Below are 19,793 nucleotides of genomic sequence, written 5' to 3'. Positions count from 1 at the left end.
TTATAACTCCCAAGTTGGAAAAGTCATATTACAGTTTTTAGAACAACCGTATCACTCCGTATTATGTTTATACATACTAACTTTAGGTTTTATTTTTTGGATCACTGTGTAGCATGATTGTTCAGGAGCACCCATATGCCAAACCTGGAGTCTGTATGTATGTAGCAGGGCTGCAATGGTGTTCCAGACTCGTGAGACTTTCAGTTTGAACCAACACTTTGAAGTCATCATCCTTCCTTATCCAGCATGATCTGTTCAATGTATGAAAGGCTTTCTTCTTTAGAAAACATACCACTAGGGAAATGGAAAACTATGGATCTTATAATCCTTGAGGACTATAGGTGGAGATAGTCCTTGAGCTATGACAACAACTGGGACAAGAATTTGTATCATTAGCATTGCGGTCATAAAGCACAATATCACATGACTGCATCGCTTATCAATACCAATTCCTGCAGCCCATGTTGCCGTTGCTAAGCAAGGAACGGGGGTCCTCCAGTGAACATCTCCTCACAACTTCTCGTCAGCTTTCAACAAACAAAATCAACAGAATGTTGCTAGTCCCAAAGGCTTGCAAGCAGGCCAAGCAATGCTGCTGGATGGGAGAGGGAGCCAAGGGTGTATGGGTGACCAAGAAAGCACAAAGCAAGCACGATGAGGCTTGGGAAGCTGCTGCTGGATGGGAGAGGAGGTCTGAGTGGTGGCATGTCATGAGTATGGCAGCAGTTGGGTAGCTGCTGCTGGGTGGAAGAGACTGTGTGAAGGTGTGCGAATGGCAGGGGAGGTACAGCACAAGTGCAGCAAGGCTTGGGGAGTGACGGAGTAATGTGCTGTGAGCACAGTGGAACTTGGGTAGCAACTGCTAGGTGGAAGAGGGTATGTGAATGATAGAGGAGATGGAGCACTTAGCATAGTTCGGGGTGGCTGCTCCTGGGTGAGTGAAGATGTGTGAGGGTACTCAAGTGGCAAGGGAGGTACAACATGAATACAGCAAGGCATGTGGAGTGGCTGGTGCAGCAAGGGAGGGTATCTAAGGAGTGGCAGCAGAGGCATAGTGCAAGTGCAGAGAAGCTGGTGAGGGTGACTTGCAACCTTCCCTGCTGGTTTTCCCACTGACTTTGCTTATTAGAAGCTGGCAGTGAAGTTCACAAATTCTGATCGAGTGACCTTGAGATTCTGCAACTGTCATGTGAGCTGGTTGCCAAGCAGCCAGATAATAACCATGTGATTGCAAGGGTGCTGGAACAGTCAGAGCTTTGAAGACCAGTTGAAACTACCACTTATTCAATGTCTTCATAATAACCCTTAATGTTTGAGGAAACTTTCAGAGAATAAAAAACAACAGAGAAAGGGGAACCAGGGCTTTTTACGGTGAATCTTGAAATTCCATTAAGAATAGTCTTGTTCATCTGTGGATATTTGATTACAAATGCTTTTAAACTATTCTGCATAGTGACTGATCCGAAGAACCAAACTGTCTAATTAACTTTGGCAGGTAATGCATGAAGTTTTTTATCCTCAAAAGTAATTATTCTTAATCAGATCAATTCCATTTAGAGACAAAATTAATTTAAATATTAGAAATATGGTCTTATTCTGTTTTCATTTATATTATTAGGATCAGCAATATTACTATATATAGAATTTAAGATGTATAATCACTTTATTTAAGACATACCTCAATATGTTTCATAGTTTTCTGCCATACAGATTGCTTTTCTTCTGTACTATACCCAGGAATGGAAAGAATATTGTGGATATAGGAGAAAACTTCTTCCTTTAAGAAATATATAGAAATGGTTACAAAAAAGAAAAATACATAACAGAAACATTTTTTCAAATTAAATGATTGATCCTCATATATTACATGCTAAATCATGGCATGAAAATGTATCATTAATAAAGGAACAAGGCACTGAAAATGTATCATTTATTTTAGCATTTGCCACTATTGCATTTTAGCATATTTCTATTAAAAAAACTATTTTAAAAAGAAAGTTAATCCAACCCCCCCCAAACATACAGAAAAGCTGCTGAAAAATGAAATAATGTCATCTGAATTTTCTTCTATAACTTGTACCATGTCATTACCTTTCTCAAGGGATCATGCAAGTAGCAATCAATTATCCTATCATAGCGGTGTTCCCGTTCATATATAAATTCACAGATTTGGTAACTGAAATAAAAGAATTATAGCTAAGTGCTTTTTAGACATAAACATCCTTAAAAAAGAGCAGTTTTATAAAACATGTCATGTTTTTCCTGTCTTAATATTTGATATTAATAACATACTGCTATTAATATACTGCTATTGATATTAATAATATACTGTTATTAATATACTGTTTATTAAACATAAGCGAACCAGTTTGGTGTAGTGGTTAAGGTACTAGGCTATAAACTGGAGACCATGAATTCTAGTCCCACTTTAGGCACAGGCAGCTGGGTAACCTTGGGCCATTCCTCTCTCTCTCAGCCCTAGGGAAAAAAGCCACTTCAGAAAAACCTTGCCAAGAAAACTTATCCAGGCAGTAACCAGAAGTCAACACTGACATGAAGGCACAAGTGATATTATAACAAACTAATAAACAGATTACCTTGAGCTGTATCAGCAATTTTTAATGTCATACTTGATAAACATATCTCCTGTCATTTTTTTTTAATCAAAAAATTATCTTATAAAAAAACAAAGCCTTCTAAATCAGTGACATCTAACATGACAGTGAAAGGGGAGGGAGTCACATATGTTTCCTTTACCTAATCTAAGATGCTTCATATATGGGGTTGCTGTTCATATCTTCACTTTTTTTTTTTAACTTCAGTATCTGTTCTATCTGCTTCTTTTTTTGCTGGAAATATCAGTTAATTGTCTTTGTGATGTGAAGGAGCTTAGTTACGTAACACTTGAGAAAATTAAAGAGAGTTCAACTAGCACTAGAATTTTATTACATGAATTACATACATGCAATATTTACATTCTTTCTTTTTTAATTTAAAATTAACAACCCTCAAGCCAGGCATATTTAAAGTAACACTAATACCAAAACTATAAAAAAAGGAAGGAGACAAGCTTGATCCAAAGAGAACAACAACAAATGTTTTATATTAGCAACTCAAATCCCTGCTAAAGACATGAGTGCATACAATTTTTTGCATTGTTTGCTTAACCAAAACAGGAATTAATAGAATTTAAATGAAGCTCAGATCATACTGGTGGTCACAGTACTGCAGGATTAAAAATAGTTTCAAAGGGTCCAGAAATTGTCTCTCATCACTATGCCTTTCTACCTCTGCATTTAAGAACTGGAATTTCTATTTCCAAACAGTGGAGGAGGATTAAATATTTATTTGCTTTTTAAAAAAACAGTAAATTTTGCAAGAACTTTCACTTTAATCTGACAATATTCTGTATCTGATAAAATGCACATGCTTTCCTAGTGACTCTGTAATGCTATCTGATAATGTAATCAGTATCTTCACAACTGCCAATTTCTAATGGATTCTTCCTCTCATTAACATCTAAAAGATGATGTCCCTGTGGGAGCTGGCTTTCACTGCTGCAGCTTCCTGTCTCTGATATAGCATCTTCCCAGCGATCATGCTATCCTTTCCTTTGGGTTTCCTTTCTGTGAAGCCATTAAAACTTGGCAGTTTCAGTATGTGAAGGATGAAGTGGATCATTATTTTAGGGAAGATAATGTTTGGTTAAGTATTCTGACTGACGCTAAAAATTTGATGGGGGGGGTCACTTTTTATGATTATTGTACAATTTTTAACCTATTACTGAATGAATTCTACAAACTGCTCAGTGAGCCATGAATAGAAGTAAGCCTTGTAAAATAATACAGGACAAATAGATTTATAAATAATCATTCTTCCTATTTTGTTTTCCTGACTTGAATTGCCTGAAACTCCAAAGCAGAGATTTTGTAAAAGTTTGCCGTAATAAAGGCATTGCTTCAGTGAGATTTCATGCTTAGTGTACAGTTTATATTTATTTTGGGGATATATAAAGGTTTAGAAAACTAAACTGTTCATATTAATTTTAAGATAAACTTCCATTAATTTCATTGATAAATTGGCTTATGCAATACAATCAAAATACCATAAATATGATATAAATAACAAGTAAGTTTGGTGTAGTGAATAAGGGGTTGGCCTAGAAACCAGGAAACCGAGTTCTTGTCCTGCCTTAGGCATGAAAGTCAGGTGGGTGATCTTGGGTTAGTTTCTCTCTCACACAATTCAACTCACAGGGTTGTTGTTGTGGGGAAAATAGGAAGAGGAAGGAAAATTAGGTATATTGGCCTCTTTGAGCTATTTATAAAGATATGGCAGAATAAAAATCAAATATAGAAAATGTACCATATAAAAATATTAAAACTGATTATAAATAAAATTGTTAAATGGATATAGGTAAAATAACTGTTGTTAGTTTATACAATGAAATATTATGGAAAGGATAATTGGAAAGGCCAATTTCTTTGTGAATATAGAGCTGAACCCATGTCATTTTCCAGTTTATATTAAGCTATTTACTATTGTAAAAAAGCACCTGGGTAGGGAGTTAGTCAGACAAACTTGTTCAGATATTTTAATCTCTTACAGCATAAATGTTGCTATGATTTCCCAGCAGCCTGATAATAGAATCAGACAGTTATAAAAACAAATCTTAAAGCTAACAGACTGAGACTGTTTCAACATCTGGAGAAGTAGGATGTAGGTCAAGTTGTAATCACCAGAAACTTAATCTCATGGTCACAATTTTATACAATATAGTGTGCTAAGTACTGAAGTGCATCTGCAGTGACAAGGCAATGAGGATGAACACAGATTTCACAGCTGAAAGCAGTTGCCAAGCAACCACCTCATGTATTTTTTTTCTTCTGGTTCTATTTATCTTCTGCAGATAAAGGATTTCAGCCTCAATTTGGATCAAGTTAAAGAAGCAAAAGATTCCATCCCAATAAAAAGAAAATGAAATTATAAGAAGAAGAATATTGTCAGGCTTCAAAGGTGATATATAATACCATATGATATATGGTAACATCCTCACAGATAATCCTCACAGATATATCTTTTAGAAGGCCAGAGATGCACGATTCTTTTGGTTAAAATGCTGACATAAAAATCAGATCGATCTCAAATCAACGTATTCAACTGTTGATTAATACAATAATATAATTGTAAGCATCCATAAAAAGTGGCTTCAGACATACTTAAAAAGGCAGACATTGATTTATTGACCAGGTCCAAAACATGCTCTCTTAGCCAATTTGAGTGTTACAGAATACCTTCAAGTGACATGATGGCATGACGAGATAAATGGGATTAATATTTTGAGCTTTTTAAGGTGTATAAAAACTGGGAATAGGAGTTGAAGACAATACATCCCATTTCTACCCTTAACTCCTCAAAACTGTGAACATGCCTCCAAGCAGCCTCTAACTTCTATTCTTATTCTCAATTCTCACCAAAAAAAATGTCATTTTACTGCCAATGTTGGTGGCACAATCCTGGTCAATGCCCTATTTGGTTTTTAATGTAAAATTTAAGCAACCTAAGTTTATTAACATTAATATTCTGGAGTTCATATAGTTGATATAAAGCTTTTTCTTTTATTTTTAGAGGTTTTAGTTATCTAATTTGTCAAAGTATTAATAGTATCCATTCAGAATAAATACCATTGTACTCAATAATACAATGTATCATTTGTGTTTTAAAATAATACTATTTGCATCATAATAATACAATGATTTTTTTTAAAAAAATCCTGGATTTATCAGCATGGTTGTAAAGGAGTAAAACAAATTAGAAAAGGTATACAGAAACTTACAATTCAGCTTTTTCTGCCATTTGAATGAGCCTGTTTTCTTCAAACTGCACTATACCTCCAGCCTGAAGCAATTCTAACAGAACCTATTAGCACAATATAATTATAAATATTGTGTTAAAATCCTTCAGAGACAACATTTATCCTTTGCAATAAAAGATTATGCCTACATATGAAACAAGCATCAGACATCAAGGAGTAAATTATGTTCTTCCAAGCTTTGCTTGTTCATTGCAATATACATATTTACATAAGTAGAGACCTTCTTTCTGACATTAAATTTATTTTTGGAATTTCTTGGTTACTACCCGAGGACAACATATAATTTCCTTGTTCTTAGGTATGTATCTTGATCAAGACTGAAATCAAGGAGAAGCTATAATTTTGGAGTAGATGATTAAACATGATAATTTTTGTCTCAACCACATTCTGCACTTATAGACTCTCACAATCTCATTTCCATACTTTAGCCTTCTAGTCTCTTACACTTGCATGTCTCCCCTTTTTCTTCCTGAACTTCAATTGACTAATCAAATCTAGAAAAAAAGAGTAATCGAGCCCAATTCACTACTTTTCTGATATAATCCAGCACTGTTATCTCCATTAGAGGGGATTTGGAAAAAATGAAGTGAAAACTGATATTACATACATAGAAATATACACCTCTTGAAAATGTAATCTACTTTTTCAATCACTCTCTAAGTATTAGCAACCAAACTATGTAAATTATATCAAAATGTAACAACACCAGACTGTTATTCTGGGCTATATTTGATCATATTGAATCTCTGTAGTTTTGATGTGAAGAATCAGAACTGCTACAATGTATGTGATTCTGAAAACTATTAATATGCCCTGATTAAATATATAAACTCTTAGCAGTTTTCTAGAAGCTGGTTATTTCTCAGTGTGGAGTTCTAGTTTTAGCATTTATGCTCTATAGTATGGTCATTTTTAGTAATGATCTTTCTTCCTTAGCCATGAATCATTTTCACAGCATGAATAATATTATCCTAACGATTCATACCTGCTGTCTTTCAGAATGTCGTGAATCATCATCAGGACTGCAGAGAAATTCAAGGACCTGAGCAAAAATGAAAATGTTATTATATACATATTTCTGCTCCATTTCTCAAGCACAGTACTGTGTCATACTTTACAAATTTATCTACTGTAGAATTTCCCACTGAAGAAAAGAACATAGAAATCATAACATTTGGGAATATGAGCCCAGCTTCTAAAATACCTTAATGCTGTGAAATGCAAATGCAACATCAGAAACCCAATATAATATGCATTTACTCCTTTAGTTTCCCACATATCCTTTCTAAAATCATTGCATTCATATCTTCATAAATTATGTCAAACTTTTTGAAATAGTAGATAGAATAATTACAAACTAGATGGCATCACACTAATGCAATTATTTTATAATTCAACATAGACTTTGCCCATTCTAGAATAAAAATTCCATCCAATTATGGTTATTCATATTACCTGGTCAAATAGCATCCTATTCACAAACAATGTGTTGTTTGGCTTAGCAAGTTGTTGAGCAAGGAAAGTAAAAAGGCATCCAACTTGTGATGGGGTAAAATCAGAATTCTCCACCATAACCTAGAAGGGAGAAAAATAGATACATTTATTAATCATAACAATTTAGGTCACACATATCTTCTCCTGAAATGGAAATAACAACAAAACCCAACACTGTATTTAATAAAGTAGTACAAAAATAATTTAAAATTTTCAGAACTTAATTACTGTAAACATGTCTTCCCTGACACACTGTCAAAAAATTTAAAGGGAAATTTTAATTCACACAAGGTTTCTAAGACAATGTTCCCCAAGCTTATCGCTGTAAGCAGATATAGCTCCATCACTAAAAGGAAGCAGTGTTTTTCTACCTTCTAGGTCACAGTGACATTGTTCTGAACTTATCAGTGGGATAACACTGGGCATTGCTTGAATGATCTATGAAACAATTCAACCACCATAAATAACTGAAGAGTGGGTAGAGGCAGGCAGGAGATGAAAATGAATAATAGGGGAGGAAATCTCATCTTTTCTCACTAAGGAGCAACGAAGCATTTTATCTTATGGAACACAACATTTCCTCAATTCTTACAACAAATCAACTTTATACCTCATGTTTCTGATACCTATTCCTTTATTATGCAGAATATATTTTGAAATATAATTTCAAAATATATCCTGCATAATACTTATATAAGTAATAATGTTTATAAAATGTAAATAGTGTCAAATATACTTTGCATAATAAAAGAATAAAGAATAATAGGAATAAAAGAATAATAATTATAATTATAAATATATTATGTTGTAGAATTTAATAACATATTTTGTGAAAACCACAATGCATCTTTTTTTGCACTGTATATTTTAATTTATAATTGATGATAAATTGGCAATATAGATATAATTATGCAGAATGGTCATATAGTTATCATCCATACTCAATGACACAGTTATTATGGTCAATTTGCATTTTACATGGTAACCAGCATGTCATGGCAAAAACAATACAGTACATATAGATATTAAATAGTTATATCTTGGAAAGAGTAGAAATAATATGAATTTGGGGTAACATGGGATTTGGGGTAACGTAAACATAAAGGGGGCAAAGAAGACAGACATGTGGCCTGACCGCCTTCCCCAACATGAGGTCCTCTTCAAAAACTAAGTGTGCGATAGGTGATGCTATGTAGGCAGTAGGTCCTAGGCGTGTGGGGTCCCAGAGGATGGGATGACAGGAAAGAGAAGGAGGGCCATTGCAGCATTGCTGTGGGCAGTTGTAAGAGCAAATGACTGCAGGGGAGCTGCAGTAGCCGTAACTTTAAAAAACAGGTCGTAAGCAGTCTTTGGGAGGTGTCTGTCATAACCTTCAGGTGGAATTAACTGACTGATCATATCACAAAGGCTACCGTTAGAGGTGTAAAATATTTTGACCCAAATTATGCAAAATTGCATTGCATCAGATCTTGTACATCCATTCCCATTGTACTTGATATCAGCTCCTTAAAAGGGTCTCACCTTTTCCTGGATTGTGCAAATTCTGAAAAATTATATTTATTAAAATTATATCCCACCTATCATTCTGGAACTCAATGCAACATATAGAGCTCTTCATCTCCCAATTTTTCCATAGTTTACCATAGTTTACCTATAATTGATATCATGATATGAATTTGAAATCAAGCAGAAAAAGGCATGACTCTTTTAAGGGGATGCCAATTATAATAGTAAGGATCAACAAGATCAGAGGCACCTGATCCAAATATTGTGCATTTATAAGAATAAGGTATTAATGAATGTAGTTTGTTCATGTTTCATCAATCAAAACAATAATTTAATGAAAATAAATAATGGATAACAATGAATAAATAAGGTGTAGAAAATATTTTACAAATATTTTACTATATTTACCACTAAAACAAAGGAAATCTACCTTGAGTAATATGTCCACAATTCTCTGTTGGTATTCCACAGCTTGCTTGTCATTCTTAAAATCTTCAAATGTCTTTATCAGAAAAGAATATTGGAAGAGAAAAGCAAAACTTCACATGCAATATTTTTTATATATCCCAACATTCAAAATAAAAACTTGTCTTGAGAAGTTACAATATACTGTTCATAAGTTTTATGAAGCTACAATTATGTCTGAAACAAGGTAATAATGGATGGTCTCCAATTAATTAAGAAAGAATTTATAAGCCAAGCTGAAATTATCTCAGAGACTATTCAGCATTGGAAACTATTAACAGCAATGATTAGCTCTAGTTTTCTCATTTCTCCATTCAATTCAAAGGGTTGCCTACAATGTTATACTAGTCACAATATGCTGGTCAAAACTATTGCAAAGCTGTTCATGAAGAACAAGGGGACCCCCTTGTATAGGTGAGCCTGTCCCCAAGGTAGATATGAAAGACAATATTTTCAAAACCTTTACTGAGATTGGAAAAGACCGCACATCGAGCGGGGGGAGCACTAATTAAGAAATAATGTAACTATTATGTTATCTTCCCCCTTCCTGGGGGCGGGAGAGACAAAGCAAGTCAGAGCTGTAAGCAAGGGAGAGCAGGACCCATCCCACTGTGCCCATGCAATGCTACTCATCATGACTCTGCTTCGGATTTCCTTATCTTGTCCCAATTAAGGACCCATATACATTTTGCAAACAGTAATGTTATCTATAGGCCTCTAAGTTCCTTTCAGGAAGGGGAATCATGGTAAAGGACAATACTGACCAGAGGAGAGGAAATCAAACAGAAAATGTGCATTCATGAATGAATTTAGAATATTAACATGAAAGAACAAAAAAACAACCGTTCTGTTCCATCCCTTCAAGCACTTAGAGACTCTAAGGATTAAGCCTTAATCATACATCTCCAATTCTTCTTGAATATCAAAAAGAGTAATTAAAAGAACATGACTGTTTCTTTTCTGTTCTTGGATATAGTGATAGCTTAAGGACACCAACTGCATTTTATCATGTGTTAAAATCAATCTCTCCAACCTCCAGGTATGATAAAGATGCAAGCCCCAGAATTTTGGTGATGCTGTTTTAATGTGTTCTTCAACCCATATGGAAAACATCCAGATTGGAAAAGGCACATTGTTAGGAACCGTGGTGGCGCAGTGGTTAGAATGCAATATTTTCAAGCTAATTCTGCTGACTGCTAGAAATTCAATTGCTTCAATTCTCACTGGCCCAAGGTTGACTCAACTTTCCATCCTTCTGAGGTCAGTAAAATGAGGACCCAGATTGTTGGGGGCAATATGCCAACTATGTAAACTACTTAGAGAGGGCTGTAAAGCACTGTGAAGTAATATATAAGTGATATTGCTATTGCTATAATGTTTTTTCTTAATTCAAGCAAGGAATAAAGTAATTCATAACACTGGTAAAATGGTCACCAATATAATAGAACCAATATAACAATGGCAATATGTGAACACACATATTTAACACATTACTATTTGAACAATATTTCTACTAAAATATAAATAAACCACATGCATTCAATATAGGTAAACTGATTAAGTTGAATACATTTAATGTTTTTATAATGGTTTTCAATACTATAAGAAATTAATGTGACTATAATTCGGGTACAACCTGAAAAGCTTTTCATTAAAATCCACATCTGAGGTTTATGCTGGTATTACTCTATTATTAATGTCCATTGGTTATTTTTAAGTTTATAATTTTTAATACCATAATTAATTTATTTTGAGAATTGTACACTGCCTTGAGATGACTTCTATGATAGGTGTCATAGAAACATTTAAAATTAAATAAATTTTAATAAATAAATAAATCACTGGTTCCTGAAGGAAAAAATAATTATAATTACCAACTCAGTACTCTACAGACATGTTGCATTTCTATTCCTAGAATCCCCAGCCCTGTGTAACTAGGCAGATAAAAGTATACCATATACTCCTTCCTTGATAGCCTTTACAACCCACAGAAAAGATTACTTCAAAAGTCAGGATATTCGGCTAAGTGGGGCCGGCAATGTACTGGTAGAAAAGGAGAATTCTCCAGAATTATTTATGCATACTACACAAGTGTCCTTGTTACATTTAGAGTAGATTGCTTCTATTCTTCTTAAACCACATCTATTCCGTCCTACTCAGTGAAGTTCTAGTTAGGCTGCATAGCATTTTTGGAAGATACGACAATTGTGAGAAGGAGTGAGAACAATGATGAGGAACTTCCGCAAGTCAACTCTATATATCTTATCTGGATCCAACACATATGTTTAAGACAAAGGGTGGCTGTGCTATCACAAGCAACCATCCATTCTCACTTATATTTCCCCCAAAATACTACAAATCACTAAAGAAGAAATAATTTCTCACTATTTTCAGAAGGAACAATAAAAAAAATAGGTGCACAAGGCATTAAAGTCTCCACTTCACACATGCATGAATCCACTCTAAAAATTAACCACGTATCATTTGGACAACCCTATGATACTATGCCCACCTCAGTCTTAAAAAGTAATAATTGCTCTTTAGTTGTCAAAACATTATCCACCATTGATAATTTACACTTTATAATTGGTGTTTCCACTTACCAGTGCAAGAACATTAAGGAACTCTCGTGTATCAAAGTGCAACAGTGTACGAATGTAGGGATACACTTCTTCATCTGTAGGGGCCTCAGCTGAATGCAGACGGATTAGGAATTCAAAGACCTGCATTGTAAAATGAGTATAGATTTTGCTCAATCTAAATGCCAGAATTAACACAGTTCATATCAGTTCAGGAATTTTTCCCAGGAATTTTCCAACATTAGTAATTTAAAACAAAAGAATAGTCAAGATGTTTTATGGTTACTTGCATTAGTATTCACAATCACTAGTACTTAACTACTTCATATAGGTATTTGAAAGATTATTACCACTGACTTCCTAAACAATGAATTCTGATAAAACACATAACTGCATTTTTCTTTCAGTTTATTTCTCTGGATTAACTACATGAATTAGTTCATTGGGATAAACAAGAAATTAAGATAAATCATTGCTAGCAGCAGGATTTAAAACAGGAAGAAAAAGAAGAATTTGCTGAAATACAGGTCAAACATTACAAAAAGAATATGTCAAGCCTGTAAGAAAAGTTCAACATCATACTCACATTAATTTACCTTTGATGCTCCACTTGTATTTGATCAAACTTTCACAGCTTGAGACTCGTGCTGTGATAGATCTCCAAAAAGAATATTCCAAGACTCTATTTGATCTACTCTACATGATCAAACCCCCAAGAATTAGGAATTTTCTTCCAGTTGGAACTTATTAAAAAAATCACTGGGGACAAAAATAAAAAGGTAGATCCCTCTACATTTTATAGTGCAAGACCTTGGGTAACAAAGGGCCCATCAATTCACTCCCTGATGCTAACTTACAAATGCTCTGAAATGTATGCTGGAGTTTTTGAGTGAAATTGACAGCACTGTGTTTAACATGGCAACACTTCAAAGGGCCTCAAAACAAATTCTCTTATAAGCAGTGGAGAAATGCTGTAGTTTAGAAGCATGGATTGAGAACATCAATTTGTCTCATCTCCGGCTAGATTATCTGGGCTATGCTAAGAACAAAAACCCATTGTGGGCTTGAGACATCCCAACATGGTCCAGTTTATGACTACTGAAAACACAGACTGAAATATCATAGCATTTATATCAAAGTTTTATTTACGGTAGAGAGTTCCAACTGATTATTGATACGATTACCTATATAGACCTTCCATCCTTCCGAGGTAGGTAAAATGAGGACCCAAATTGTTGGGGGCAATATGCTGACTCTGTAAACCACTTAGAGAAAGCTATAAAGCGTTATATAAGTCTAAGTGCTATTGCTATTGTATCAAAACAATACATTTTAAAATTTACAATATAATAAAAAGGGAGAAAACATAATAAAAATATATAAACAGAGTGTTCAGGTGAAACATGAATTTTTAAAAATGTGCTATATCTCTGCTCACAATTTATATTGCTTAACCAGCATTACAGTTTCAGAGTATCTTGCTCATATATGAATACAATTCTAAAAATGAAACGACAGATTAGGAGTTAACCTTAGAAGGTTGTTAGTTCTACATGATAATTGGGGCCAAAAAAGAATACCTCTTAGTGTTAAAGGAGATCTACCGCAAAACTACACCTCTAAGAAAATGTTAATTTCTTATCAAAGATAGCAACTTGCATAATTTTTTTCTTTTCTTAAAGTATATTTTTTTCTGGTAATTTTAAAAGAAGTATTTTTAAAAACTCACCTGGTTTTTAATCAATGGTACTAGGTCTTCAGGAATATTGCCCAATGGGTAAGCTCGGCCTGCCAAACAGCAACTGTAAGGAAATACAGATAACAAGAACTACAACTCTATGTTAAACAACAGTTGGTTTTACTACTTCTCTGGCTATTCATATTTGAAACATTCTTGTTCAGAATTCCAGGCACTCTGATTCTCACAGCTCCCCCCACCCCATTCAATGCTATAGTCTTAGTTCACTAAATATAGGCACCCTAACTTAATTTACTCTGAGAGAACTTTGCCAACAAAGGGTTTGTTAAATTGTTTCTACAGATTCTCAGTATCTTTCAGACTACTAATAGTGTTTATAGCCGTAGTATATCATTGGCATGCAAGAACAGTCTGCTATTGGTCTATATAGGTAATCGTTAACATACAACCACAATTGGGAGCAGAATTTCCATTGCCATAGTTGTTAATCACCCCACAGTTGTTAAGTGAATCATGCAGCTGTTAAGAGAATCTGGGCTTTCCCCATTGTCTTTTTTTGTTTGCTTTGGAAGCTGGCTGGGAAGGTGGTAATGGAAGTCACGTGACCCTGAGACAATGCAAATGTCATAAATACAAGCTGGTTACCAAGTGCTGAATTTTGATCATGTGACTGTGGGGATGCTGCAATGGTTATGTCAGGGCCAGTTGTAATTCACTTTTTTCAGTGCCGCTGTAACTTTGAATCGTCCCTAAACACATTGGCTTTAAGTCAAGAGTGGTTAAGGCACTAGGCTAGAAAGCAAGAGAGTGTGATCTCAAGTTCCGCCTTAGCCATGAAAGCCAGCTGGGTGACCTTGGGCCAGACATTCTCTCACAGCCCAATTCACCTCACAGGATTGTTGTTTGTGGGAAAACAGGAGGAGGAAGGTGTATTGGATATGTTCGCCCCCTTGAGTTGTTTGTGAAAATTAAATAAAGGCGGGATTCAAATGAATAAATAAAAGTAAATTTTATAATCTCTAGTTTTGTAAAGTAACTTCAGAAGTATATTTGCACACAATTAAAAAACAGGGGAAAAATAAGAGAGTCCTTTCTTGAAATAGTCCTTGTTCATGTACAGTATCTACCCGCCTACCTATTTATTTTAATATGTAAAATAAATTTCAATGAACAATCTAAATATTACTGGAATTACTTGTTACCATTAGAACATTGACATGCATCCAAACACAAAATCCTTCAGTACAGTGAATATTTTGCCTTTAAGCTACTACTAGATTCATTTAAAATGTTGACAACTTAGCACAGGAAGTAGAAGGGAACAGTAGTACTTTGCAAGAAAATCAGCTACTTTACAGATTACTCCTCCACATATCTTACGAATAAAATCAAAGAAACATTTTACAGTTTCAGTGAACAAACTGCAGTTCACTCAAAAGCGTTCATGTACAGAGGCAGTTGGATCATAACAACAATATTATCAGCTTTGTATGATAATGTATTTTAATTTTAGCTATTTTCTTTAACTTTGAACCCATACAGAATCCCTTATTTTCTCTAATCCTACTATTAGACTAATATATGCAGAGGCTGATTTCAGCAGCTTTTACTGATTCATTCATTATTTATTAATGAATTCAATCAATACTTTTAAAGGTTAATAGCAATTGTTAGGATATAAGCAAATTAATAGCGCCATCTGGTGTCCTGCCTAGGTTGACTGAGATTTAACCTTTCAACTAAGACATACTGTATATGGTAAAAATATCATTTCCAGGATTGCACGCTGCAAGCCATCAGAAACACATGAGTATATTCTGTTAGGTTCAGCCAGCAAAGGTACAGAAATGATCAGAAAAAGGAGGAAAGATACTTGGACTGGAACCTCAGTCAGTCTTAGACCCAATCTGCAGTTCTATATGTACTGAGAAACAGGGCAGTAAAAGATAGAGCTCCCACTCGTAGTATACCTGCCACGATATACGATCTTATCAAGCAATCCACTTAATTAATTAAGGCTTATAGGACAATATTTTTTCTCCCCTTAGCTTTCTGTCATTCACATCAGAACTTATAGACTATGATTTTAATAATAAGACCTACAACAAAAGGTCTCTTGGCTCCAAAAATAGAATATACTGAACAGTCTAACCTGGAATAACTGTAGGAAAAAGAGATTTGTCTCTCAGAATCTTTGAAGACTCCCTTTGTGATCTCCACTCAGACATGAGTATCAATTACGACTTATCACTGAAGACAATATGATGAATCACTGAAATCAAATTGATGAGCGTTGTTTTCCTGTTCATTTACTGATGAAGTTTTCCTGCAGTCAGTATGTCATTTTTACTATACACTATTGTTTTTTTCAGTGTTGTTTTTTTAATCGTAAATTCATTACTATTTAAATTAATCATATGCACCCACTCCATTAGATTCTCAAAGTCTTACAGATATAAAAACAATAAAAGCCTTTAAACCATACAATACCATGGGCCACTGGGTCCAAAACAATCACAACAATAATTCTGTTAGGAGTACACACACGTACAACCCCAGTTAAACAATTGAAATATTGCATCAGCATAAACTGTACAGCAGGATTTTTCTATTTCATGTGGCTATATAACATATTTAATTTATGCTGTTGAAAAAAGCATACCTTATATAGACAAGCAGTTTGTTGCCCATAATGACTTGTTCATCTAAAAAACACCAAAAAAAATACATACATAATCTTGAAAACTGAACACATTTACTAAAAGTTCTAATGTATGCAGACTTAATAAAGCCATATACCAAAAGCAAGATCCTATTACCTCTTTAAGCTGATACATCGAGAGATGTCTGTACTAAATTCAATGTATGCAAATATTAAAATATTCCCAAAAGTTCATGCCGAATACAACTTTCTAAACCTGACTGATAAAGTAAAAAAATAAATTCTACTCTTACATGTAGTATTATGGCTATTACTGCATAAAAAGACACATTACTTTGAGTCTTGAGAGTACAATCCTATTGTTTCAAAAACAACTATTATACAAAACAGTCTAATATATTGGCTCATCTACCTCAGCATCTTTTCCAATTAATAACAGTGACCGTCATGAAGGATGAGCTTTTGTATGTCTAAGATTAGGCACTCATACAAGACGACATATAAAAGTCATTTTTTCAGATAAATGTTATTGTTGGAACTGTCCAGTGAAGTAGTTCTCACGCACAACAAACCAATTATCAATAAATGAAAACTGTCAGGTTGAGAATATATTGAATAAAAAATAGTAATGAGTAGTATTCTACATAAGCGTTATTAGAGGAAAAAAGGAATCCACAACAGAAGAAGGACACATTCCACAAAAAGTACTGATATACCTGAGAGAGATTTTCCAGCACTAAGTGGATGAGCAATGGCTTTGAACAATTTCTAAAAAAAAAATTAAAAGGAGAAAAAATTAGCACATCAATAGTTCCTTGTGATTTTGGTTTTTCATTCTTGAAAATTATTACATCCTAAACATTTTCACACATGACCATGTAGAGATATTAGTGGACTTGACAGTAACAGAAAACTTTGCAAAAGAAAAAGAAAAGCCTACAAAGTAACTTAAGTGGGTACTATATCAAGGATCCTGTAAGGATGGAAAGAGGTGTTCAAATATGGTAATTTTTTTAAAACAGTTAAAATCATTTTACAGAAGACTCATTTTTTCCTGCATAGAAAAATGTTTTTTTTTTAATAATGCAAGAAAAGAAGAATAGAAGGAGGAATTTAGTCTAGCAAGATTGATGTCAGATTAAACTCAAGAACAACATGGAACAATTCAGTCAGAGTTCAGTTCTTTATTTGCTTACACATAGCAGACAGACTTTTGCCAGATTAAACAAGGATATACCCTGGGAGATTCTAAGAAGTGGCTACCCTTGCTCTCCCCCGTCTTCTATTCAGCTCTACACTGTGCTGTCTCTTGTCACCCTCAGTTTGCTGGAATGTACCCCCTCCTTCCTGGGAGACTGACATTTCTTGTAGTTCATCTCCCCATCTCCTCTTCCATGGACATAATCTCTTAGAATAATTTTGCTATTTTGAGCTCTCAACACTTGCTTATAGTCAAAGGCACAACAATTATTCCTATGATCTCAGCAAGTGACTTTTATTTCCCCCCCCTCCCAGAAAGTTTTGAAATTGCTCATTTATCCAAACTGAAACTGCCTTTAATGGAATATTTATTTGACTATTTATTTATTTATTTATTTATTTGATTTGCCAATTGTTTACAAGATAATAAGTATAAGAGTATACATAGTTGTGAATACATGAAATGGGTACATATATGAAAAATAAAAGAATAGGAGAAACAATAGGACAGGGACGGTAGGCACGTTGGTGCGCTTATGCACGCCCCCTACAGACCTCTTAGGAAAGGGGTGAGGTCAATAGTAGACAGTCTAAGGTTAAAGTTTTTGGGGTTTGGGGAAGAAACTACAGAGTCAGGTAGAGTATTCCAGACATTGACCACTCTATTGCTGAAGTCGTATTTCCTGCAATCAAGTTTGGTGCGGTTTACTTTGAGTTTGTATCTATTGTGTGCTCTTGTGTTGTTATGGTTGAAGCTGAAGTATTCACTGACAGGTAGGACATTGCAATGTATGATTTTATATACCATGCTTAAGTCAGACCGAAGACGGCGTAATTCAAGGTTTTCTAGTTCTAGAATTTCAAGTCTGGTGGCATAAGGTATTCTACAACGAGTAGAGGAGTGGAGAACTCTTCTTGTGAAATATTTCTGGACTTTCTCAATTGTGCTAATATCAGATACGTAATGTGGATTCCAGATTGATGAACTGTATTCAAGTATTGGTCTAGCAAATGTTTTGTATGCTCTGGTTAGTAGTGTGATAATACCAGAGAAAAAGCTACGTAGGATTAGGTTAACAACTCTTAATGCCTTTTTGGCTATTTAGTTGCAGTGGGCTCTAGCACTTAGATCATTAGAGGTGAGTATTCCAAGGTCCTTTACAGAGCTTGGGTCATCAACAAGTTCTTGATTATTCAGCTTGTATTTTATTTTCTGATTTTTTTGCCAATATGTAAGACAGAGCATTTATTTGTTGAGATTTGAAGTTGCCATTTGTTTGACCATTCTGATACATAGTCAAGATCTTTTTGTAGGGTAGCAGTATTTTCTGTGGTATTGAACAGCTTTACGTCATCAGCGAAGAGAACGCAATTGCTCTTAATATGATCACAGAGGTCGTTTATGTAGAGTATGAAGAGAGTTGGTCCCAGAACACTGCCTTGGGGACACCACTATTGACAGGTACTGGATTTGATAGGACACTCCCGATTTTGACCATTTGTTGTCTGTTTGACAGGAATGCTTCTATCCAGTTATTCAGTTGTCCAGAGATACCATAGGATTTTATTTTTAGGAGTAGTTTATCGTGTACCACTGAATCAAAGGCTTTACAGAAGTCTATGTAGATTGCGTCTATTGCTTTGCCCTGGTCGAGTTGTGTTGTCCATATGTTTTTGCAGTGTAAGAGTTGTAGATTACAGGATAGTTTTTTTCTGAAACCAAATTGTTTATTGGAGAGTAGGTTATTTGTCTCTAAGTGGAGGATGATGGATTGGTTAATAATTGATTCCATGACTTTACAGGTGACGCAGCATAAGGAGATTGGCCTGTAATTTTCAACTAGGCTTGGGTCTCCTTTTTGAAGATGGGGATGACTGTGGCTTGTGACCATAGGTTAGGCAAGGAGCTGGTCCTGAAAGATTTTTCAAAGATTATGCTTAGAGGTTTGGCTATTGCAGTGGATAGCTTTCTTAAGAAGTAGGCACATATTCCATCCGGTCCAATAGATAGAGATGGTTTTAGATTGCGTAGTGATTTTTCAACATTGTCTTCTGTGAAATCGATATGTATTAGATCATTATTGTTATCTGTGGTACGGCTAGGAAATACTGGGCATGATCCATTGCTGTTTACAAATACTGAGCGAAGAATGTGTTAAAGATGTTGGCTTTAATGGTGTCGTCGTTGCAGTCTTTACCATCAGGTCCTAACAAGGGAGGGATGGACCTTGAGTCTTTTAGTTTGTTGTTTACAAAATTGTAAAAAGCACGGGTGGAATTGGTGCTTAGAAGGTTTTCCTCTTGTTTAATGTG

At 34.7% G+C, this 19,793-nt stretch overlaps 1 protein-coding gene across 2 annotated transcripts in view; it reads right to left on the bottom strand.

Moving 5' to 3' along the window:
* The window catches only part of VPS8 (VPS8 subunit of CORVET complex), an 85,376-nt gene that overhangs the window by 39,464 nt on the left and 26,119 nt on the right, over nucleotides 1–19,793 (bottom strand). For both annotated transcript variants that reach the window (XM_026688031.2, XM_026688108.2), the window contains exons 24-33: nucleotides 16,997–17,048; nucleotides 16,281–16,323; nucleotides 13,649–13,721; nucleotides 11,944–12,063; nucleotides 9,306–9,377; nucleotides 7,331–7,450; nucleotides 6,861–6,917; nucleotides 5,837–5,919; nucleotides 2,092–2,176; nucleotides 1,679–1,777 (exon numbers count right to left, since the gene is read on the bottom strand). In XM_026688031.2, the coding sequence (XP_026543816.2) occupies nucleotides 1,679–1,777; nucleotides 2,092–2,176; nucleotides 5,837–5,919; nucleotides 6,861–6,917; nucleotides 7,331–7,450; nucleotides 9,306–9,377; nucleotides 11,944–12,063; nucleotides 13,649–13,721; nucleotides 16,281–16,323; nucleotides 16,997–17,048 (804 nt within the window). The remainder of the gene's footprint in view (nucleotides 1–1,678; nucleotides 1,778–2,091; nucleotides 2,177–5,836; nucleotides 5,920–6,860; nucleotides 6,918–7,330; nucleotides 7,451–9,305; nucleotides 9,378–11,943; nucleotides 12,064–13,648; nucleotides 13,722–16,280; nucleotides 16,324–16,996; nucleotides 17,049–19,793) is intronic.

This window comes from Notechis scutatus, chromosome 4 (assembly GCF_049901735.1).
Source record: "Notechis scutatus isolate UNSWTSFEM ecotype Mainland chromosome 4, rNotScu1.2, whole genome shotgun sequence".
Taxonomy (NCBI): domain Eukaryota; kingdom Metazoa; phylum Chordata; class Lepidosauria; order Squamata; family Elapidae; genus Notechis; species Notechis scutatus.
This window is presented reverse-complemented; position numbering and strand designations above follow the sequence as displayed.